Here is a 25393-nt window from a genome sequence, read left to right as displayed (position 1 = left end):
ATCGCGGGTTTGTTTCTGTGCGATATAATAAATGACTATATCGTGATATTCGAGTATATGTTCTCACGCAGTTGCTTTTAGCTGCTGGCGTTACACTGCATGCGTTTCCCACTCTTTGTTGTCTATCCTTCTCACAGACAGCAAGCGCACCTTCTTACATACGTCACATACTGTTATGTCATACGTCACATACGTATACACCCTCGCAGAGCAGAGAGGTAGCAGCATGGGTAACGTTAGCTGTGGTGCGAGTGGTAATACGAGAGAAAGAAGGTGCCAATCTGGTAACAAATGAAGGAAGAATTAATTACCAAGAAAAAAAGCAGGGGTCCATCGTCTGGCGGCGGTTTGGCTTCAAGTGGGAATATGTCAAACAGACAACCGTAATTTGTCAAGTGTGGGGCAAAAGCGTTGCTACCAAAAGTAGCATTACTGCTAATATGTAGCATCATTTGAAAAGTTACCTGCTAGAGAATGAAGAGTGATTACTCCGCATTTCAACATCTCCATTCTGTGACACACGCCCACACCATCAAATATGCCGAGGCAAACATTTCCAGATCAATACCGTATGAAAAAACGACTCGACAACAAAAGGAGATAATGTACGCAGTAACCTACGACATAGCGAAGGACGAACACTATTTGATTTCCTATTATGCAGCTCATTTTTATTTGACAGTTATTGAAATATCTTGTGTGACATCATGCACAAAAGTGCACTTAATTTGTTTTAAACTATTGTAGTGGCGTTCTGTACAAAAAGTGTACTTTAATTTAGTGTTGTTTTGATATGTCATCTTAGTGATATCATGCAAAAAAGTGCACTAATAACTTGTTTTAAAATGTTTCCGACATTCTTGAACTTTCTGTTTTGAAATGACATGATTGTTTGTGCCACTGATTAATAACTGTTTAATAAATACAGTTTTGGTCAATTGACTTAGTTGTGATTTCCCTGTCTGAATGGAGGTTTAAAATGACCATATATTAATGCAGTATGAACAAGAATGTTTTAATGTAGACACATAGAATCACCATACTGCTGTGATTATATGTATCAAGTGTTCATTCAAAGCCAAGGTAAAATATCGAGATATATATCGTGTATCACGATACGGCCTAAAAATATCAAGATATTAAAAAAGGCCATATCGCCCTGCCCTATTATGTTTATATACTGTATATATATATATATATATATATATATATATATATATATATATATATATATATATATATATATATATACTCTATACTGTATGTATATATATATATATATATATATATATATATATATATATATATATATATATATATATATATATATATACTCTATACTGTATATATATATGTGTATATATATATATACCCTCTTACACACATGTAAGAGGGATGTGTACTATGGCTTAGACAGATTTATTTTATTTTATTCTTTTTTTTCTCCCATCCCCCCAATCCCCCCAATACATATATACATACATATGTATTAGGGCTAGCAAATGATTAAAATATTAATCGTGATTAATTGTATTGTTCATAGTTAACTCAAAATAAATCGCAATTAATCATGGATAGGTATAATTTTTCATCACTAATGGTTCATTTACAGGTAGCGGCTGTTTCCTCAATCATTGGCTGTCAAGACAGATCATTTTCTTTCCTTATGGTAGTTTTGTTTCACTTTTCTAATTACTGTTTGTTTATAGAGAAGAAATATTTCTGTGTACATATTTTTAAAAAATGTTTGGAGACATGTTCACTTGTGTATTCTGATTGTTTATATTTAATGTATCCTATTGTTGTTGAAATGAAGTAAAAAAATAAAGAGCTGTGATTGGTCAGCTTGTTATGACACCATTTGCAGGGTTCACACAGCCCGCCTTCGCGAACGTCTTCTACGATTTTGCGGCAATGTGTACTTCAAAAGTGACCTTTGTGTTAAAATTATTGGTTCCAGCTCCAACATTAAAGTGAGCGTTGCCGTCACTACTACTATACACAGGAAAAGGTGTGGAAGAGAATTGCCAGTAGGTCCCGCCTACGCATGCCGAAACAAAGATTGTGGATAACTGACGAGAGGCTCACTTTGTTCATGTAATTTTAATGTCGAATAAACATGCTCAGGTGCTGAGAGCGATGCCCAGAGTGAGACCTCTTGTATCCAGTTTGGAAGCCAGAGCCAAAGACATAAAAATGCATCGGTGACGGAAAAGTTATTGAGTTAATTTTCATTTATCGATCGATTTATTGACTAATTGACTAATATTGACTAATCAGCCCAGGCCTACAATTGTATAAAATTTGTATTGCCACTGAACATCGAATTTAATGCTTGTTAATGTCATTGAAGGCCTTAATTTTCGCAAAATCAGTTATGACACTTAATGCTTTTTGATGACCCGAGGATATCCTGTTTAAGAGCTGTGCTGGACAATGATTTGGCAGCCGGCTTTTTTTTTTGCTCATTTGCTAGCACTGCTCTACTTAACTCTCAACCAGACTGCTTGCACCGACCCAAATTAATTTTAAGGAAACCTAAAATTGCACGTCTCACTGTACCTGGGGCGGTATAGCTCGGTTGGTAGAGCGGCCGTGTCAGCAATTTGAGGGTTGCAGGTCCGAATCCCGCTTCCGCCATCCTAGTCACTGCCGTTGTGTCCTTGGGCAAGACACTTTACCCACCTGCTCCCAGTGCCACCCACACTGGTTTAAATGTAACTTAGATATTGGGTTTCACCGTGTAAAGCACTTTGAGTCACTGGAGAAAAGCGCTATATAAATATAATTCACTTCACTACCTGATCGATTGTCCTTGCTGCCAGCTGCCACTTCCTCCACACAGTCCGAGGGGAACCAGCCTGTGCGACCTTTCACCGTTCCCTCCCAGTAGCCCCCCTCTCCAACGCTTAAGACTGCAACATAAAGAAACATATACATGACGCTGATGCTTATTTTTTTTCTGCATTAAGAGTCACCTTTCACTTTATCCCCTTTGTTGAGGGAGAGCTGCCTGTCTCCGCTAGCAGAGTGGGCCCGAGTGGCAACGTACACCCTCCCAGGCACTGCACTGTACATCCGCTTCACTTGACCTCCCCCACTGCCTGCAGGCGCCGCCCTATGGAACCAGGTCAAGACACCAAGAATCTCTTACAAAAGCATATCTTTACGCCATTGCAAATATATTGAGGCCATAACTACTTCCTCTATTTATGTTCCCTTATACAAACCCCGTTTCCATAAGAGTTGGGAAATTGTGTTAGATGTTAATATAAACGGAATACAATTATTTGCAAATCCTTTTCAACCCATAATCAATTGAATGCACTACAAAGACAAGATATTTGATGTTCAAACTCATAAGCTTTATTTTTTTTTTTTTGCAAATAATAACTTAGAATTTCATGGCTGCAACACGTGCCAAAGTAGTTGGGAAAGGGCATGTTCACCACTGTGTTACATCACTTTTTCTTTTAACAACACTCAATAAACGTTTAGGAACTGAGGAAACTAATTGTTGAAGCTTTGAAAGTGGAATTCTTTCCCATTCTTGTTTTATGTAGAGCTTCAGTCGTTCAACAGTCTGGGGTCTCCGGTGTTGTATTTTATGCTTAATAAAACACCACACATTTTCAATGGGAGACAGGTCTGGAATGCAGGCGGGCCAGGAAAGTACCCGCACTCTTTTACTACGAAGCAACGCTGTTGTAACACGTGGCTTAGCATTTTCTTGCTGAAATAAACAAGGGATTCCATGATAACATTGCCTGGATGACAACATATGTTGCTCCAAAACCTGTATGGACCATTCAGCATTAATGGTGCCTTCACAGATGAGTAAGTAACCCATGCCTTGGGCACTAACGCACCCCCATACCATCACAGATGCTGGCTTATGAACTTTGCGCCTATAACAATCCGGATGGTTATTTTCCTCTCTTTTCCGGAGGCCACCACGTCCCAAGTTTCCAAATATAATTTGAAATGTGGACTCGTCAGACCACAGAACACTGTTCCACTTTGCATCAGTCCATCTTAGATGAGCTCGGGCCCAGCAAAGCCGGCGGCATTTCTGGGTGTTGATAAATGGGTTTTGCTTTGCATAGTAGATTTTTAACTTGCATTTACAGATGTAGCGACCAACTGTAGTTACTGACAGGGGTTTTCTGAAGTGTTCCTGAGCCCATGTGGTGATATCCTTTACACACTGTTGTAGGTTTTTGATGCAGTGCCGCCTGAGGAACCAAAGGTCCATAATATTGTCGCTTATGTGCAGTGATTTCTCCAGATTCTCTGAACCTTTTGATGATTTTACGGACCACAGATGGTAAAATCCCTAAAAAACCTTGTGATAGCCAGATGAGAAATGTTGTTCTAAAACTGTTCGACAATTTGCTTACAAAGTGGTGACCCTCGCCCCATCCTTTTTTGTGAATTACTTAGCATTTTATGGAAGTTGCTTTTATACCCAATCATGGCACCCACTTGTTCCCAATTACCCTGCACACCTGTAGGATGTTCCAAATAAGTGTTTGATGAGCATTCCTCAACTTAATCAGTATTTATTGCGACCTTTTCCAAGTTCTTTGTCACACGTTGCTGGCATCAAATTCTAAAGTTAATGATTATTTGAAAAAAAAAAAAAAAGTGTATTAGTTTGAACATCAAATATCTTGTCTTTGTAGTGCATTCAACTGAATATGGGTTGAAAATTATTTGCAAATCATTGTGTTCCGTTTATATTTACATCTAACACAATTTCCAAACTCATATGGAAATATGGTTTGTAGAATTTTCACCAACAGCTCAGTCCAATGTGACATTCTCATGGTTATAATTAGAAGGGGAATGTAAGTGGGACAACTGAAGCTCACTAGAGTTTATAAATGGCCCTAAAAGGACCTGATTAGAAAGAGAACCAACTATTCTCCAAGGACTCCTTACCCCTGCCTGCCTCGTGGCTGCCTGTGCCTCTCCTCTGAGTCACTCTGGCCTCCTCTTCCTCGCGATGGAGAACGGGTGCGATTTCTAGGGCTGCTGGAACTTCTCAAGCCAATGGAAGCCCTACGGTGGCCCTGCAGAAACACATGCAAGAAGAGCAAAATATAACCAGCCCAACAGGCAAAAGACGTTAAAACAACCCTGGGAACTTGTTGAATTAGGTTCTGACGTTGACCAACTCAAAACATAATGTTTAAAAAACATGCATTTTGACGACGTTTAATCAATGTTGGGTTCCGGCATTGATTTGACCGTAAAATATTGGTACTTTCCCAAACAATATTCTACAACACAAATATAATGTTGAAACAACATGATGTTTGACAGCGTTTATTCAATGTTAGGTTGTGATGTTGATTTGAACTTTGAAATTTGGTCATTTACCAACCAACAACGTGGATCCAACGTTGGACATCGATGTCTCAATTTACAAATATAATTATTTTGCAATGTTGGACATCGATGTCTCAATTTACAAATATAATTATTTTGCAATGTTGTTTCAAAGTCAGTTTTCAAGGACATGTATGTAAAATCAAGGTATCAATGTCTTGTGCCTGCTGGGAGAGCTGTGTATATACGGTGTGGATGTACCTGAGCTGGGTTGGAAGCGTTTGCTGTCTTGTTGGGAATAACCGGAGGATCGGAGTGGGTCATGGTGTTCTCGCTGTTAGCGCGGAGTAAAGGGTAGGACTGGAGCGTGTGAAGAGGCAGCGTATGGGCGCCTTCTTTTTGCTTGGAGACATATTTTGGTGATTCTAAAAAAGGGACTAAAGAGGCACGGCAGAGTTTACATGTAGGTAAAGGAAGCACTTTCAGTCAAAGCAATTTGGCATGAAAACTCACCTATGTCTGAATCTTTGTGGTTTTTGATGATTTCCCCAAGTTCAAAGTGACCAGACATTACAGCCAGCTGCAAAAAGTTATATCATTCTATTTAAAACAGTGTTTCATGTAGGCAATAATGTGAATAATCTGTTCCAAGGTCAGACCCTCTCCTCCTCCATCAAAGACTTCTTTAGGTGAACAGGCTTTTTTTCAAATACACTTTTAAAATTCGTAACATTTATTCAATGGCAAAAATACAGTAATTATTTCCCATTTCTATTTGTTGATGATTCTTTATTTTTATTTAGAGCAGGGCCTTTCAACTAAATTGTCCTTGGAGTGTCATGATCTCTCATGACAGGTATTTAAAAAAAAATCTTAGTTTCTTTATTATTTCTTGTCCAACGGTCTTGTTTTTTTTTCGACTTCTTGTTTGCCTCCACCACTTTAGTCTGAGCACTGGCTCCCTCACCTGTGCTGATTGCCAATCAGAATGCTTCTTTTACCACGGTACAGGGTGTCCACAAACTCTGGGTAAATGGTTAAAAACACATAATTTTTAAAATAAAACAATTTCATTCAATTCTAATGTTGATGAATAATATTTTTACCATTATTTTCTTAGTTTCAATGCATAATTTGATGTAGTTAAACTCGATGGAATAGGTTGATTTCAGCACACTGACTGGTAATGCGCTCTCTCATGTGGTTTAAATCTGTTATCATCATCGAATAAACTTTCTCTTTCAGCATACCCCAGAAAAAAAAATCCAGAGGACAAAGGTCTGGTGAAGGAGGGGACCACTCAACATTTACCTCTTCTTGCAATCCAGTGAGAAAAAACAGCTGTAGCAAATTGGGCAAGGGGCCCCCATGCTGCTAAATAAAACCAGCTGGGAAGTCATTCCCCTAAGCGCTCAATTTGAGGCATTGATTTGTCTCTCAACATGTTCAGATACAGTAAGTCTCACTCGTTACGTGTTCATCAAAGAAGACATGTCCTAACACATGAGCTTTCCACAAACCACACCACACCATCACCTTTTGGCTGCCTTCCTGTTTGGATGGATCCACCCATTAAGACCAGCATCGAAGATTCTGTCTGTTGACCTCACCATTTACATGAAACACAGCTTTACCACTGAACAACACAAAGTCTTTAGTAAAATTTATATTTTAATCCAATTTATCCAAAAAGCATTCGCACATCTGCACCCAGACTTTATGGACACCCTGTAGTCCAGAAAAGGGCAAATGCATTGCTTTTGACCTTTTTTTTTTTTTTTTTGTCCTGTCCAGCTTCTCAGGCAAATCATATAGTTGATGTAAATGCCCATATCGGCTTTTCAGTTTTACTTTACAAAACAGAAGTGAAGGATACTTCTCTTGTTGCCTTATTTGAATTTGACTTTATTAAATGTATTTATATTATCATTTGGTGCAGCCGGGCCAGAGCACGAGGGGATAGAAAGAGAAAAAAAGGAAGACAGAGGGGGAAATTGTGGGGATAAGAGGGGGATTAGACAGCAAGACAAAAACAACAGCAAACACAACAATAACAAGAAAAACAACAACAACAATAGAACAACACCAGAACACACGATATGTACATGTATGATCGTAAAAGTGATAGCAAAGAAGCAGTTAGTGAAATAAATAATAATATAGAAATGACAATGAGCATTTTTACACTACAACTGGAGCAATACAAATACCAATAGAAAAAACGCTATTGATCATGAACAATACCAATAGTTTACCTCTATTATCAACAATACAGTTGTTCAAATGCAACAATACATATACATAATGATAACTAGACAGATAAATTAAAAAAAAAGGACTACGGAAAGATTTAGGGGAAGAGAGAGAGGCAACCTATATTAATCTTGTAGATTGTTATAGTAACAATGGGTTAAGCCAGCATTTCTCAATGTGTAGGGCGCGCCCCACTGGTGGGGAATAGAGACATGACAGGTGAAGAACGGGAGGAAATTTCACTTAATTTTTTTTTTTTAATTATATTCTAAGATATATCTTTTTTACTATGCTTTCATTTTCTATACACACTGTAAATCACTTTGTAATTTTATCTGTGAAATCCACCATATACATGAATGTAAATTACTTATTTTTACTGTAGGCTTTAAATTGCTAGGTAAGAGCAAAAGTTTGACAGACATAGCAACAGTAACTCATGGGGGCGGGGCTAAGCGGAACAAACTTTCGCGCGGATGGGTAGCAGACTAATGTGTGGACCACAATTACACAAAATTGATAAATTTGTGACTCGCACCTCAAAGGTCGTCGAGCCAGAGCCAGAGCCAGAGCCAGCGCCTGCAGAGAAACAAATATCTGACGGGCCTAATCCACCCAAAAGCCAACCGAAAAGAAAATATGATGAGGGGTATCTTGCTCTTCGATTCACGGCAGCGGTGGTGGGTGCAGAGGAGAGACCCCTGTGTGTTCTGTGTCTAAAACCGCGAGCAGCAGACAGCATGAAACCCAACAAATTAAAGAGACACCTCGAGACCACACACCCCAATCACGTCAATAAGCCACTTGATTTCTTTCAAAGATAACTGGTAGAGTACCGTCAACAGGAGAAGTGCATGGTAAAAGCTGCATCAGTAAACAGTAACACTCAAACGGCTTCATATAGAGTTGCATACAGAATTGCACAATGCAAAAAACCACACACAATTGCTGATCAGCTCATGCTCCCCTCTGGAATTGACATGGTGTCAGTCATGCTTGACGAGACAAGCGTAGCAAAATTAAAAGCTGTCCCACTGTGAAACGACACAGTTGTGAGACGTATATGCAACATTGCAAGTGATCTTGAGGAACAACTCGTTGACAAATTAAAAGAAAGTTGTTTTGCTTTACAAGTGGACGAAGCTATTGACAGCAATAAAGACTGCCTGTTCCTCGCATACGTCCGCTTTGTGAATGGCGATGCATTGTGCGAGGATTCGCTGTTTTGCAAATACATAAAAAATAGAGCCACTGCTGATGAGCTGTTCAAGATAATGGACAGTTTCCTCAAATAACACAAAATGAGAAAATGGGAAAACTGTGCCACCACAGTGATCCCCTGCATCAAGCAACACATCTCCTCCCTGAGAGAAATGTTTCACAAATACTTCCCCATCAACAGTGCTCAGTACAACTGAGTTATGGATCCATTCAATGCAGCAGGTTGGTATTTTGACCTTTTTATTGAATATTATACTCATATATTATACATGCATTTTATCTGTGTTGTATGCTACTTACTAACTGGAATGTTAGTCCAGATTGTTGTGTCCAGATGATTGTTGTCAGATTTATTTGCATTTATTATGTAATGAAAAATAAAGTAAGCGTATTAAATTATAATCTATCTGCAGCACCTGCTGATTTCATGTCTGCTGAGGAGGACCAGTTTATTGAACTGACATCTGACTCCACCCTAAGGCTGAGGTTCACCACTCAGACTCTTTCTCAATTCTGGTTTGGAGTGGAGAGGGAGTATCCACTCATCGGGCAGAGAGCTGTGTCCATTCTTTTCCCCTTTGTCACATCTTTTCTGTGTGAGATAGGCTTTTCAGCTATTGCTTCACTCAAAACGAAGTACAGGTCTCAGCTGGACATTCAGCATGACTTAAGAGTGGCAGTGTCAAGACTGCAACCCCGATTTGAAAAGTTGTGCAGTGCAAAACAGGCTCATTGCAGCCACTAATTCTGGAGTACTGTAAAACTCATGTTCACTTGCCCTGTCTTGCCAAATGCATAGCAACTCCCTTTTTTTTTTTTTTTTGCAAAGATTGCAAAGTAGCACTTTTATTTTATCTATTATTGAACTTGATGCAAGTTATTTGATTTATTATTGAACTTGATGCAAATTATACCACTTTTATTTGATTTATTATTGAACTTAATGCAAGTTATTACACTTTTTTTGATTTATTATTGAACGTAATACAAGTTATAACACTTTTGTTTTATTTATTATTGAACTTGATGCAAGTTATTTTATTTATTATTGAACTTGATGCAAGGTATACTACAGCTGCACAGTTATTTTATTAATTATTGAACTTGATGTTATTTTGTGTTATTGAGTTTGAATATATGCTACTTGATGTTACTTGATGTTCAATAAATTTGAAAAATGTTAAGCTTTTGGCATTAGCGTTCTGTTGGGGTGATGGGGGAAGGTGGGGCTTGAAAACTCCCCCTTGTCCAAAGTGGGGTATGACAAAAAAAGTTTGAGAACCACTGGGTTAAAGTTTGTCAGTATGCCATATTGTACCCAGTTTACCCTAGGGCAACAACGTTGATATATGTTTGATGAAACGTGATTATGTGCATGAGTGTATGTATATGTACTTGTATATGAACAAAATGTGTATATGAATGTTTGTACAGTAAATGTATATGTACAGTATATGTATGTTGGTTTGTGCAGTGAATGTATATGTACAGTATGTGTATTTTTGTACCGTGAATGTGCGTGTATATGGACAAACTTGGAGTATGTTATAGTAACATACTCCCACATACATACTTGTGTATGTATGTGGGAGCGTAGGTACCTATGTATGTACGTTTGTATGTATGAATAACAGTATGTGTGAGTATATGTGTGTTTGTATGTACAATATATTTGACTCCCAGTGTGCGTGGGAGCCAGAGTACGGCTTCAGCCGCCCAGAAAGCCCAACCCAAACAGCAGGTGTGGCGCCCAGTGAACCAGGGACCACCGGTCCCACGCAGCCAGTCCGGCCAGCGACGGGAACCCCAGAGCCCGGACCACCGCGCCGCCCGGAAGAGCCAGCAGCAGGCCGCAGACAGACGCGCCCGGCAGAGGACAGGGCACGAGAGAAGCAGCGGACGGCCAGACCCCAAGCCAGCGAGAGACAACCTCCCACACGGGCAGAGGGGCGTGATACCCCTCCCGGGGGTACCCAGAGACTCCCCGCAACCGGACGGGAAGACCGCCCCCGCCCCACCAGCACCCGGGGCCCCCACGACCCCACCCCCAACCCCCGGGAAGCAGGGCGCGGTCCACACCAGGCCAACCCACTCAAGTCGGCCGCCACAGGACCACCCAGCGCAGGGCCGCGGGAACCACCCACCCCACCCACAGGGACCCCAACGATGGAGATGGAACAACCAGCAACCGCCCTGTCGAAGTCCCCCTGAGGGAGGGGGAAAAACAAAAAACAAAAAACAAAAATAAAAAACATAACATGCTTTTGACCTTTTTGACCTCTTTTCCACAACAGAGAGGCCCACTTAAATATTAACACTATATTGGTTTAACCCTTATCTTACTGATAGGATGCAGTGTGTCTCCCATAACAATGTGACCTCGGACTACGTTAAGGTAACGTGTGGAGTTCCCCAGGGTTCGGTCCTTGGCCCTGCACTCTTCAGCATCTACATGCTGCCGCTAGGTGACATCATACGCAAATACGGTGTTAGCTTTCACTGTTATGCTGATGACGCCCAACTCTACATGCCCCTAAAGCTGACCAACATGCCGGATTGTAGTCAGCTGGAGGCGTGTCTTAATGAAATTAAACAATGGATGTCCGCTAACTTTTTGCAACTCAACGCCAAAAAAACGGAAATGCTGATTATCGGTCCTGCTAGACACCGAACTCTATTTAATAATACAACTCTAACATTTGACAACCAAACAATTAAACAAGGCGACACGGTAAAGAATCTGGGTATTATCTTCGACCCAACTCTCTCCTTTGAGGCACACATTAAAAGCGTTACTAAAACGGCCTTCTTTCATCTCCGCAATATCGCTAAAATTCGCTCCATTCTGTCCACTAAAGACGCTGAGATCATTATCCATGCGTTTGTTACGTCTCGCCTCGACTACTGTAACGTATTATTTTCGGGTCTCCCCATGTCTAGCATTAAAAGATTACAGTTGGTACAAAATGCGGCTGCTAGACTTTTGACAAGAACAAGAAAGTTTGATCACATTACGCCTGTACTGGCTCACCTGCACTGGCTTCCTGTGCACTTAAGATGTGACTTTAAGGTTTTACTACTTACGTATAAAATACTACACGGTCTAGCTCCATCCTATCTTGCCGATTGTATTGTACCCTATGCCCCGGCAAGAAATCTGCGTTCAAAGGACTCCGGCTTATTAGTGATCCCCAAAGCCCAAAAAAAGTCTGCGGGCTGTAGAGCTTTTTCATTTCGGGCTCCAGTACTCTGGAATGCCCTCCCGGTAACCGTTCGAGATGCCACCTCAGTAGAAGCATTTAAGTCTCACCTTAAAACTCATTTGTATACTCTAGCCTTTAAATAGACTCCCTTTTTAGACCAGTTGATCTGCCGTTTCTTTTCTTTTTCTTCTATGTCCCACTCTCCTTTGTGGAGGGAGTCCGGTCCGATCCGGTGGCCATGTACTGCTCGCCTCTGTATCGGCTGGGGACATCTCTGCGCTGCTGATCAGCCTCCGCTTGGGATGGTTTCCTGCTGGCTCTGCTGTGAACGGGACTCTCGCTGCTGTGTTGGATCCGCTTTGGACTGGACTCTCGCGACTGTGTTGGATCCATTATGGATTGATCTTTCACAGTATCATGTTCTCATATGTTCTCATAGTCATCAGTATCATCAGTATCACACTATCATGTTCTCATAGTCATCATTGTCACCGACGTCCCACTGGGTCATTATTGTCACCGATGTCCCACTGGGTGTGAGTTTTCCTTGCCCTTATGTGGGCCTACCGAGGATGTCGTAGTGGTTTGTGCAGCCCTTTGAGACACTAGTGATTTAGGGCTATATAAGTAAACATTGATTGATTGATTGATTGATATTTGTATTTTTACTCTTGATTTCAAATCGTATTGAATAATTATATCCAACCCACTAACATGATAAACCTTGTCAAATGATATGAAACCATATGTTATTTACAAAGATTCTTATCAAGGCTTAGGTCAGGTTGATTACAAAAATAAATACTAATCAAATATGGTGCAAAAAAAGGGAGTCATAAAATCGAATAAAAATAAGGACATACAATCACGCAGTGCTAAAAAAAATACATACTAAAATAATAAATAATAATATCATACATGTTTCTTACCTAAACTGAAAAATACAGTATCACCACTTCAGTTGTAATTTTTGCGCCATAGAAACTTCTCTATGACTTTAGCTCCAGACTTCTTCTGTCTGTTTAATCTTGTCATTTCTGCCACAAATGTTGGAAACGTGTATTTCAAGTGAGTATTGCTGAGAAATTGATTATTTTGCTCTGTTCGCTTCCATGCTGCAAAGTGTTCTGTAATTTTTGCTTTGTTTGCTTCTATGCTGCACAGCATTCCCTAGGCTTCTTGTGTACTTCCCTGCTAAACTATTGTTGTGTTTGTCATTAAATACATTTTTACTCCACTTTGCCTGACGTCCCTGCACCCTGGGGTCCAGACCAACTACACCCAAGCCAGAATGTAACAAGAATCCACATTTCCAGAGAGCTAGGGACTTGGGGGCTGGACAGTTTGAGAACCAGCATTTTGTCGCACACGTGTTTCTTGGGGCCCAATTTTTTACAGAGGAACACTCAAATATTTTATATGAAAGCATGTGTTAACTACAAAAATTATTATCAAGGCTTAGGTCAGGCAGATTACAAAAATAAATACTAATGAAGTATTCTGCAAAACAAGGGACTCGTAAAAACTGATAAACAAATGTACATACAATTACACGGTGCTAAAATAATATACAATCTAACTAAATCACTATTGATCATATATCCATCCATCCATCCATTTTCTACTGCTTATTCCCTTTGGGGTCGCGGAGGGTGCTGCTGCATATCTCAGCTACAATCGGGCGGAAGGCGGAGTACACCCTGGACAAGTCTATTAATAATATATATGTTTCTTAAATAAACTTTCAACAAAACTAAAGTGCAAATGAAATTACAGCGTCACCACTTAAAGTACTTTTTTTGGTGCTTAAGAAACTTCCCTAACTCCAGACTTTTTCTGTTTTTTTTTTTCATTACCGCCCCAAGTGGTGAAAAAATGTATTACAACTGAGTACTGCTGTGGCCCATACAGACCACAGCTGAGAAATAATTTTGGCTGCCCTGCAGAAGGCGCTCCAGCACACATTTGTTTTTTTTTTGTCTGGGTTAAAAATGTCAGAAAAAAATGTATCTGATCTGCCAATATGTTAACACTGGTCCGAGTTCCTTTGTACAACATGAGCGCTGTCCTGTTGTTATTTTATTTGCTGCAAAAATTGTAATACTCTTTTACAAATTTTGAACTGAACTAGTAGTCTGGTTGGTCAGGTGTCATTCCCAGGTCAAATTTTGCCCCCAGGTTGACAATTAAATAGCCCTGATACAGAGTATACTGTAGTGTTTTCTTTTTTATTGCTCTAATACTATAGACAACGACCAGCTATAAATGTCTTGTGTGTTTTTAACGTACTTGACAAATTGAGATGATTCTAATTCTGGTTTAAAAACAATAAAACAAAAATACACAGGGCGATGTGGCTCAGATAGAAGACTAGTGTTCCAGGTAAACTTGAGGGTTCTTGGTACAAATCCAGCTTCCACCAGTTGCGGTTGTGTCCTTGGGCAAGTCAGTTCACAAACATTGCTCTACGTGCCGCTCAAACTGGTGTATGAATATGAATGAATGTTTGGTGGTATGCGCAAACTGGCAGCCATTTTTTCGTCAGTCTATCTCAGGGCAGCTATGGCTTAAAATATAGCAAACCACCACCATGTGTTATTGTGGACTAAATGAATGATGGGTTGTCGGCTCTCACTGTACAGCGCTTTGAATGTCTAGAAAAGTGGTATACAAATCTAATCAATTATTATAAATACTGAAGACTTAGTGAAAAGGTAACACATAGTTCAACATTCCACAAAAGAGTGAAAATAAATCTCAACAGTACTTCACACTGACATTGATATTAAGCAAGATTTTTCATCTCTTGGGGTCTGAAACCCCCACAAAGAGAGTATATTATAGTATATTATATATATGGTAAATTAATTAGTTGTGTTACCTGAAAAGGGGTCTGGCCATGTTTGTTCTTTGCTTCCTTGTTTGCTCCCCTGTACAAAAGCACTCGAGCACAGCTTTCCTGATAGAGATGTACAGTGATCAGTCATTAGCATTTTCCCACAAAATGATGTTTTATTGGTACAATTAGTGGAGTATTTGTACTTGCTTTGTTGTACAGGGCACAAATGTGAAGCGCGGCATTTCCTGAGGCATTCTGAGAGGAGGCGTCTGCCCCATAAAACAGCAGATGCTCCAAGTGTTGGGCAAAGCCATTCTGGCAAGCCTTTCAGAGTCAAAACAGTTCATGTAGGTAAATAAGGCAGCACGGGTGGAAAATAAAATTAAAAACTGGAGAATGGGTGAATGAAAAACATCCATAAGCAAAATGGCACTTTCCTGTTGTTTTCCAGAGCAAAACCAAAATAAAATGCATTCATCAGTGACACACATAATAAAAGCAATGCAGTTGCATTATTCTACACTAACAACGAGAGATCACTTGTATGCATGAACTGGAAATAGCATGAGATAAATCAGTATTGAGATGCTTGATTCAAATATTATAATTGATGCTCGGAGAGGTACCTTATGGATTTCTTCCATCCCAAATTCCTCTTCATCCCTGTGCTGTGGGGAGGAGGAAGGAGAAAGAATGGAAAGATGAGGCTGGTAGAAGAGTAAGTAACTGATGTTATAGGACAGGGGTAGGGAACCCATGGCTCTCGACCCTGATGTGGCTCTTTTGATGACCGCATCTGGCTCTGAGATAAATCTTAGCTGACATTGCTTAACACGATTAGTAATGAATAATTCCGCTGGTAATCACAGTGTTAAAAATAACGTTCAAAATATAAAACATTCCCATGCATTTAAATCCATCCACCCGTTCAAAAGGGCGCATTAATGGTAAGAAGTATTTTATTTATTATTGGCTAGTTTCAGAATAACAATGTTATTAGAAATAATAAGAGACCTATTGTACTCTAAACATGTTGCTCTCAATTAAAAATGCACACATTTAGTTGTATTCAGTGTTAAAAAATATGATATGGCTCTCACGAGAAATACATTTGAAAATATTTGGCTTTCATGGCTCTCTCAGCCAAAAAGGTTCCTGACCCCTGTTATAGGACATTATCAGAAATGGAATAGGACAAGAAAATGGACACGCATGCTACCTATCAATAGAGGACATCGCTTCTAAAGTAGTCATTAAAGTGTTCAGATGGTAAGTACCAGATGAGACTCATCCCAGTCATTCTCATCCCTCGTCCCCAACTTGGCCCGGTAGTAAAGCAAAGTCTCGCAGCAGGTGGTGTCGCCCCCCGTCAGGACTGTGTGGTACAGCGGGGTCAGGCCACAGCGGTCTTTGTAGTTTGTAGAGCTTCCCAATGACAGGAGAGCCTGGCAGGAACATGCAAAACAAAGATATCCTAATCCTACAGTCTTGTTAAAGATGTGTTCGCTAGCTACAGTACCTCACAAAACTGAGCAAAGCCTTCACATTTCAGAAACCACTCCATTTACAGTATATTGAATACACTTGAGAGTAGTCAATGTACAGCTTGCATAGCAGTATCGCTTTACTATCCACTGAAAATGAATCAGCACAGAGCAATTATCGTCTAAATAACGAACAACACAGGTGAGTACAGTCAAGCATGGTGCTAGTGGTCTGGGGCTGCATGAGTGCTGTCAGTACTGGAAAGCAGTGGTTCACTAAGAGAAAGAGGACTTCCAACATTGAGAAGCAGAGCATGATCACCTCACTTAGGAAATAAGGCTGCCTTGAAGTTTTCCACTATGATAACGAGCGTACTGTATACACGTCAAAGATGACAAGGTTATGGAGTGGCCAAAAAAGTTTCTTCCAGAATTAGGGGAAGGTGGAGTGTAATATGGTGTCATAAGTGTGCAATATGGGTGCACAGATAGTGTTTTTGTGTAATTATTTATCTATACATAGTGCAATCTATTACTGCGCAATATGGATCATTCATTACTCATTTTTAGTTACTGTATAGAAAAATCTGCATTGCAACAACATAATTTCGCAATTGTGGGATAAATAAATATATTCTAACATTTACCAGCTCCACCAGTGATGTAGTAGAAAAAGAGGATTCCAGTCAGAGCACTGTGGTTCAGGTAAAACTGTTGAAGGTATTCACACCTTGAACATTTAACTCATGTTGCCTGGATATTTAAACTGTGGCTTACATTTAGTGGATAATAATTCTATAGTGCCATGCAGAGATGTGTAGAGTAGTCAGAAATTGTACATGAATAGAGTATAAGTGTCACAATGATCGCTCATGACAATTATTAGCTTCTGGTATTTTGTTTTATTTCCTGGCCAGCTCTCTTATTTTTGTTTCTGTTTCCTCTTTGCCTCCTTTTTTCACTACTTTTCTTGTCTGAGCTGTGGCTCTCCCAACTGTCCCTTATTGTAACTCAGGACACACCTGTTCTTGGTTGCCAATCAGGATGTTTTTGGAGAAGTGGGTGGATTATTGTGCTTTAAACCTCCACGCAGCCTTGCTTTCCCTATGCTTGCTGTATATATTTTTTTGCCTCTTTTGTGCACTTCCCTGTTGTGCTATATTTTCTTATTATAATTATTTTACCTGCACTTACCCTGCCGTCTCTGCTCTCTGGGGTCAAGAACTACACAACCGTAAAATGTTCTGACCTCTACTGCACCGGAACGTAACAGGAAGTGTCCAAAGTTTGGCTTGGGGGGCATTTTGACCCGCTGCTCAGTATTTGGTGGACCTCAGTATATTGTCAAAATGTTTTGTTCAGTTAGCTTAGTGTGTATTGACCTATATTGGATTGCTTTTAGCATCTATAAATGTACAAAAGTGGCTTCCCGACATTTATCTTTTCTGTACACTGTAAGTTACTGGAGAAAGTTTGGACACCCCAACTTAAGAGTCAGAGTTTTGAGTAGGAGTAGGTAAGTATTCAGTGGGAAAAAAAACACTCAAGAACTGAGTAACTAGTGAGTAACTGATTTATTTAGTAGCTATTTGTTATTGGTACTTGCACTACAATCAAAGCTTGTATGCGTGTGAAAGACAGAGAGAGGCACTGCTACAGAATGCACTGTATCACAAAATATGCACATTTTTCAGTAATTTATGACGCTATAAAAGGACTAATGCTAGCATACACATAACTAAAAAAAATAAAAAATAAAAAACGTCAACAACTTACCGCAACATGTTTTTTCTAGTAGTAAGTCGAATTTTTGTGGACTGAAATGTGATGGTTTCTAATGACGGATGACAGCGCATTTTATAAGTTATTTTTTCCTAGTTTGTATGTAAAGATTAAAGACCCTCATCATGTCTAACTATGAGTGGCAGACTTACATGACACTTTTTACAGGCTGGGGTCATGTGACTGCCAGGCTCAGTTTGATTGGTGTAATGTAGTCATATGCCACTAGTGTTTACCGTGGATTGGCGAAACACTCATGCGACCGTGCCCACTGGAAGAAGTAATCAACAGATTATTGAAAAATATAACAACAAATGTAGTGATCGGACTGAAACTCAATGTCCATCCATCCATTTTAACGGACTAAAAGTAGAGTTACTTCTTCACAAAAATACTCAAGTCAAAGTAATAAGTATGTCGAACTAAAACTATTCTAACAAGTAAAATTTATCAAAAACCTCCAACCCATCTACCCACGTCTGATGCAATACAAGCTGTACACAGAATACTTTAAGTTATGTCTAAGTTTCTACAGTATTGTCCCTTGAGAAGATATAATAAAAAAGTTGTGTGTTATATATTGCAGTGATGTAACTCACCATCAGCCCAGTATGATTGTGAACCCTGACAGCTTTGTGCACCGCGGTCAAACCATCTCTGCTTCTGAAGTCAAAATGAGCTCCGCCCTGAACCAGAGCCCTGATGCCCTCCACTGGCAGGCCTGACTGTGCGGCCACAGTCAGGGGGGTCTCTAGCTCAAGGTGGGCAGGTAGAAAATGTAAGTTTCAAAAATTAGGAGCGTAATGTTTATAACTGAAACTTCTGGCCAGCTCACCTCCACTCTCCAGGTCATGAAAGTTTGGATCAAGACCTTTATCCAGGACTTTAACCATTTTCTCCAGGGCTCCAGTTTGTACATAATCAATGAACTTTTTGAGGCTGGCCTGAGAAGTTGTCAGTGAATGTGAGTGGACTATAATTGGTTAATGCACACAATGAATAAAAGGGGAAAAAAACATTTACCTTAGTGCTGAGCTTGGAAAGTGCCTTTTCATCCAGATTTGTCTGCTTATACACTCTAGTTTTGTATCGAAACTGAAGAGCAGAGAAGATAGGCTTAAAGTGAATTCAAAGAAGTCAAAAAACTAAATGAGATCGGAAAAAAGGAGCTTGTAATGCTACAATTTTACTGACTGTCAAGCACATTGGAATGGAAATGATGTCGCTGGACTGGTTCAGCAGAAGCATCAGAAAGTGCATCGTATAAGCCAAACTCTTCGTTTGCTCAACTGAATGCCAAAATACACAAACATCTCCAAATAGCCTTTTTGCATCTAGAAGTAAATGGATGGCAATAAAATAGAGGTTTAAACTACAGGAGGCTTTGTGTACAAAAGTCAGTCTGCATAATCCACATTGCCTGTGTTTAAAATACCAAAAATCAAAGTTTGGAACTGATACAACTAAATTATTCTTCAGGAATGAAGCCTTTGAACCACTATGAAGCTATATTTTGCTAGACACATTGTAATTGTAATACGGCTAAGTGATCTGAAATATTGATTTATTATATATTACCCAAAAATATCCATCAGGGGTTATTCAAGTAGCTAAGTTTACCAATCACATTCAACCAGCAAGGCTCATGTAGGGTTATGGTTTTAACTTATTTTGAACATGCATACGGTTACATATTTCCAGATTTCTAGTTTTTCATAACAACATGTCCGAAAAGGAGTAGGAAGAAACAGAGCTTATTTAATCCTACCACTTTTGTTTCATAGCAATTTCTTACACATTTGTTCACTACCTTTGCGCACGTTGTAACACAAATAAATTAAATAAATAACCAATCAAGTTCTAATGAATAAATATATTTTTATAAGTTGTTATTCACATTATGTGATACATAACGAAAGATGATCTCATGTATTTTTTTTATAAGGTTCAAGAAGTTTTTCAGAATTATTCTACCTTGTACTTTGTAAACACTTTGAGTATGAACAGTTTCTTAAACTGGATCATATTAGTACATTGTTTGATTTCTGTGCTTTATCTATTCCATAATCAACTTACACACACTGAAATACTAAAAGGTATAAACAGTTGTATGTGCATACAATTTTTTGAAGTGTAATTGTTCCCGCAGGTTATATTTCTCCTCTGTTGTCGAAAAGAATCGTTGCACATTTTTGGGTAGCAGGTTATAGATATTTTTAGCTGTTTGCAAATTCATCAAATCATTAAATTGTAATAATTGTGTTTTAAATTTTTTAAAAAAAAGGGATTGAATGTTCTCTATAACCGAAATCTTGTATTATTCTAACTGACCTCTTTTGTAACATGGCTAGTGAATGAAGCGTACCATTATAGTTATTTCTCCATGTTTCGACACAATAAATTATATATAGTTTACCATGAATTGATTAAAGTGGACCCCAACTTAAGCAAGTTGAAAAACTTATTCGGGTGTTATAACCATTTAGTGGACAATTGTACGGAATATGTACTGTACTGTGCAATCTACTAATAAAAGTCTCAATCAATCAATCAGTAACACTAGCAAGCATAGAGAATATGGAATGATTTTTACTTCAGAACGTATTTAGCTTTATTCATTACGAAAACATTTCTTGCCACATTATTTTGAATATTTTTATGACATTTTCAGTTCATTTTATCATCTATTTTGGACTTCTTTTTTTTTACCATGTCTACTCTATTTGTGTTTGACTTGTCTAAAATAGTCTGTTTTTGTTAAACCATCAATTTGTAAAACAACACGTTTTACTAACATTATACATGTGTATGGTCTGTCAAGGGCTTCACGGTGGCAGAGGGGTAAGTGCGTCTGCCTCACAATACGAAGTTCCTGCAGTCCTGGGTTCAAATCCAGGCTCGGGATCTTTCTGTATGGAGTTTGCATGTTCGCCCCGTGAATGCGTGGGTTCCCTCCGGGTACTCCGGCTTCCTCCCACTTCCTAAGACATGCACCTGGGGATAGGTTGATTGGCAACACTAAAATTGGCCCTAGTGTGTGAATGTGAGTGTGAATGTCTGTCTATCTGTGTTGGCCCTGCGATCAGGTGGCGACTTGTCCAGGGTGTACCCCGCCTTCCGCCCGTTTGTATCTGAGATAGGCGCCAGCGCCCCCCGCGACCCAAAAGGGAATAAGCGGTAGAAAATGGATGGATGGATGGTCTGTGGAAGGTAACATTACACATATATTATCCATCCATCCATCCAATTTTCTACTGCTCATCTCAGCTGCATTCGGGCGGTAGCCGGGGTACACCCTGGACAAGTCGCCACCTCATCGCAGGGCCAACACAGATAGACAGACAACATTCACACTCACATTCACACACTAGGGCCAATTTAGTGTTGCCAATCAACCTATCTGCAGATGCATGTCTTTGGAAGTGCGAGGAAGCCAGATATATAAGTTGCTTGTATAGCAAACTGCTTTGGTGATTTGGATCCTTAAAAAATGCAAAAACTGTTGTCGGTTAGTTCCGTTCACATTGCCGTTATTAGATTCACCAGCAGAGGGCAGTGTGAGATCGTTGTGACAGTCCAGCATTCATCATCCAATACAAACTAATGAAAAATTATTTAATCATAGTGGATTTGCTATTTATCTATTAGCGGTTTCACAAGGGAATGTGTATATGTTAGGAAGTTCAAATTTATGGAAATGTTAGAAAGAAGTACCTGTAATACAAATATCCAAAATGTGCTAATTAAACTAGCTTATTTTATTTTGGGTTAATGTGTGTAGAATGTCATGGATATGTGTGTCATTATGTCATACCTCCAGGTAAGGCACCCCTTTCTCAAAGGACTGTGAGTATTCCCTCAAGGTCCTCTCCTCGTCGAAGAACTTGGCGTCCCGTCCCTCTCCCGCGGGCTGGAAGAGGCCATAGTTGTAGACGTCCCACAAGGTTTCAGTGAGAGAGCAGATGATCTGCTGCTTGGCATTCCACACCGTGCAGTCTTGGTCGAACTGGAGACATCGCTGACAGACATAGGAGGTCAAAGGTCAGTAATGTAGCTTGTATACATCATGATGTTGTTTGTAGTCTCTAACACAATGATATGAATGATATAAACTTTTGAAATGCTGAATGTTCAATATTTTCTTTTGATACCATGCAGTGAAGTGAATTATATTTATACAGCGCTTTTTTCTAGTGACTCACTTTTACATAGTGAAACCCAATATCTAAATTACATTTAAACCAGTGTGGGTGGCACTGGAAGCAAATGGGTAAAGTGTCTTGCCCAAGAACACAACAGCAGTGACTAGGATGGCGGAAGGAAGCGGGAATCGAACCTGCAACCCTCAAGTTGCTGACACGGCTGCTCTACCAACCGAGCTATACCGCCTACTGACCAGTCAAATTATGCTTATTCACGGCAAAGAAATGCAATGAAAACAGTTACTGGGAGAAAATATTGGGTTTTGGCATCCTTGCGCTTATTAGAAATTAATTAAAGTAATTTTTGCTATTTGTATGAGGTGCAATACAGACAATATTGTTTGTGGAACAGACTACAGTATGTGTTTTTTTACAGATGAAACATTGCCATACTTTGTTAATAACACACATTTATACTCAACAGAACTAAAACATTGTAATTCAAGCAGTGTTTTTTTGACATTTTATCACACGATTTTGGTTAAAATTGGCCTAAATAAAATTGTCCTTTGTGTGTGAATGTGAGCGTGAATGTTGTCTGTCTATGTGTTGGCCCTGTGATGAGGTGGCGACTTGTCCAGGGTGTACCCCGCCTTCCGCCCGAATGCAGCTGAGATAGGCTCTAGCGACCCCCCGCGACCCCAAAAGGGACAAGCGGTAGGAAATGGATGGATGGATGAGCCTAAATTCTTCCACCATATGTGGTTCATTTTACTACATTACACAAACAATATGCTTTACTCTACTGTGGGCATGCCTTGGAAAATGTATGGCTTACCTTACCTTAAATAATTTATTATCTGCCACATTATATTCATGAAATACAGTGCAAATCCACAGCAGGGCGAAAAAACTATATGACTAATCATGTGCAACAATCCAGAGTAAAAATAAATTACTGTGTGAGCATATGAGACCCATAAGCCACAAAAGCACCTTAGAAATATGTGCATGAATGCATTTTTGGATTTTGCAGTCATTGGCGTGCGGCCATTTTCAACAGGTCATTACATTACATTAAGCCACAGAGCAGTGCTGTCCAGGTCCTAACAACACAGCGTGGATGTATCCATGCGTATTGTTCCATTTCGGTAAAGCTGTGAGTAGAAACTGTACACCTCAGCACATTTCATGTTCACCCCCCTCTTCCCCTTCCCACCCTTACCCGTGAGCAGCTACCCCCTATAGTTTGCACTGTTAGTTACTGATAGGGCCAACTAACTCTATTGGCATGGCAACCAGTTCATTAGAGGAGGCAGGACCCAGTTGCCGTAGCGATATGTCTGCAGCCCCTAGGAGGTAGAGCTGCTACTCGCAAAGAAATAAGAGCGAGAATATTTGTGATCATATATATTCTATAGGTTTGTCATGTGGTGTGCATTAAATGATATAGGATTGAGTGTCTTGAGAGTAGACCATCATCAGGCAAACTACTTTTAACATGGGGATTTATGTCCCCACCCACTTTAAAACTAGCACAGTGAAGATTACAGAGGCTGAGGTGTGTTTATCAAAGGTGAACAGAGTATTCCGGACCCAAGGGCACATATCCTCATATTCCACCGCCTTCTTCCCCCTCCCCAAACTCATTAAAAGCCAATTAGTGATTACGGTTGCTTTGAGGGCAGATTAGCTGACATGTAGAACAGCCAGACCGCATAAAGAATATGAAAATTGAGTAAAGATGACAGAGTGGAGAGGTTACGCGGTTGCACTGTTTCACGCCTAGTTCTGGTACGTGTGGGCTTGTCAATTCTCACCTGCCGCCTCCACACAAGCCAGAGCTGCTTCAAATGTGAATTGGAGCCAAGTTTGGTTTATAAAAGCACAATAACACCATGTCCGACCCTGACTCTACATGTTGACTGAACATGTCTGTCATCACAGGCTGATGAAGTTGAACTCACACTTTCTTTTCGATAGTGATCACCCATTGGAATGACAACACGGTGAAATGAGGTATGTAGTAGGGGCGGTGGGGTCTACTTGCTGCAAAAACTCTGGTTCTTGAGAGTGGATTCAAAATGAGAACAGAAAGTCTGGGTCAAGAAGGCTGAGGTGAATCAAATACGATGTGTTTTGTTAGGATTTTCTCTAATTTACTCTAAAACAGTGGTGTCTAAACTGCGGCCCAAAGGCCATTTTGTAATTTTCAATGGCCCCCAGAAAATTCTATAAATATCAGAACAAAAAAACATAAAAAAATGGAAAAAACAGCATACAGGTGATATGTAATGAGAAAACATTGCAATGTGGATTCTAATACCTCAAAGATGCCATGCAGGCTGTTTTAATTTTAAACTGTCATTGCACAAAAAAATAATGAATCAAATTCAATGTTGTTATGAATTTGTGATATATTCAAGGCTCCAATTACCTCACATCAAATATTCCACTCTAAAATATTTTTGGGGGAAAATATTGTATATTTAGTGTGTTTTCCATTTAATAAAAAGTAATGACAAAAAGAGGAAAAATCTAACAAGCAAAAAAACAACAACATACACAATAATAAAAACTTATAATCGACTGATAGATTTCAAGTTGATTTAGAAATTTGAGCGTTGAACGGGAAAAAAAAAAAGCGTGACTCTTTTTTTACCACTTTTATGATTGGGGCCCTTTTGGGTTCTTGAGCATTTTAGTGGGATTTAAAAAAATAACTGTCTTAGCACAAAAAAACCCAAAGAATTAAAATAAATGTTATGAATTGTCGACCTATTGCTTATGAGGTGTTTTTGTCGTAAATACAGTTTGTTTTTAACAAAGTGCATAAAACATAAACAAATAAATGTATATGTCAACACATGGATCTGAATAGAACACGTTATTGTCATAAAACATAATGTAAAAAAAAATAACATTATATGACTTTTTGTGACTGAGAACTTGAGGAGAGCCCTAAAGTAAAAAAGAATACATATTGTAATGGATTTGAAAATAAAAAAATCTCAAAATGGGCCCCATGTGATTTGATTTTTCACTGTGCAGCCCTCCGTGCCAAAGGTGTGGACACCTTTGTTCTAAAGTAACAGTACCTTTACTTGAGTACTCTGCTGCTAAGGTTACAACCAA

At 39.4% G+C, this 25393-nt stretch overlaps 1 protein-coding gene across 1 annotated transcript in view; it reads right to left on the bottom strand.

Annotated features, from left to right (window-relative positions):
- LOC133558094 (SH3 and multiple ankyrin repeat domains protein 1-like) overlaps positions 1–25393 on the bottom strand; it is an 88910-nt gene that overhangs the window by 27501 nt on the left and 36016 nt on the right. The window contains exons 3-15 of the mRNA XM_061909201.1: positions 21931–22134; positions 19140–19211; positions 18952–19060; positions 18716–18867; positions 16128–16295; positions 15477–15518; positions 15058–15174; positions 14893–14970; positions 5848–5914; positions 5596–5771; positions 4945–5075; positions 2979–3118; positions 2802–2915 (exon numbers count right to left, since the gene is read on the bottom strand). Coding sequence (XP_061765185.1) covers positions 2802–2915; positions 2979–3118; positions 4945–5075; positions 5596–5771; positions 5848–5914; positions 14893–14970; positions 15058–15174; positions 15477–15518; positions 16128–16295; positions 18716–18867; positions 18952–19060; positions 19140–19211; positions 21931–22134 — 1570 coding nt within the window. The remainder of the gene's footprint in view (positions 1–2801; positions 2916–2978; positions 3119–4944; positions 5076–5595; positions 5772–5847; positions 5915–14892; positions 14971–15057; positions 15175–15476; positions 15519–16127; positions 16296–18715; positions 18868–18951; positions 19061–19139; positions 19212–21930; positions 22135–25393) is intronic.

This window comes from Nerophis ophidion, linkage group LG08 (assembly GCF_033978795.1).
Source record: "Nerophis ophidion isolate RoL-2023_Sa linkage group LG08, RoL_Noph_v1.0, whole genome shotgun sequence".
NCBI lineage: Eukaryota > Metazoa > Chordata > Actinopteri > Syngnathiformes > Syngnathidae > Nerophis > Nerophis ophidion.
Note: the sequence above shows the minus strand (reverse complement) of the source record. Positions and strands in the feature narration are given on the sequence as shown.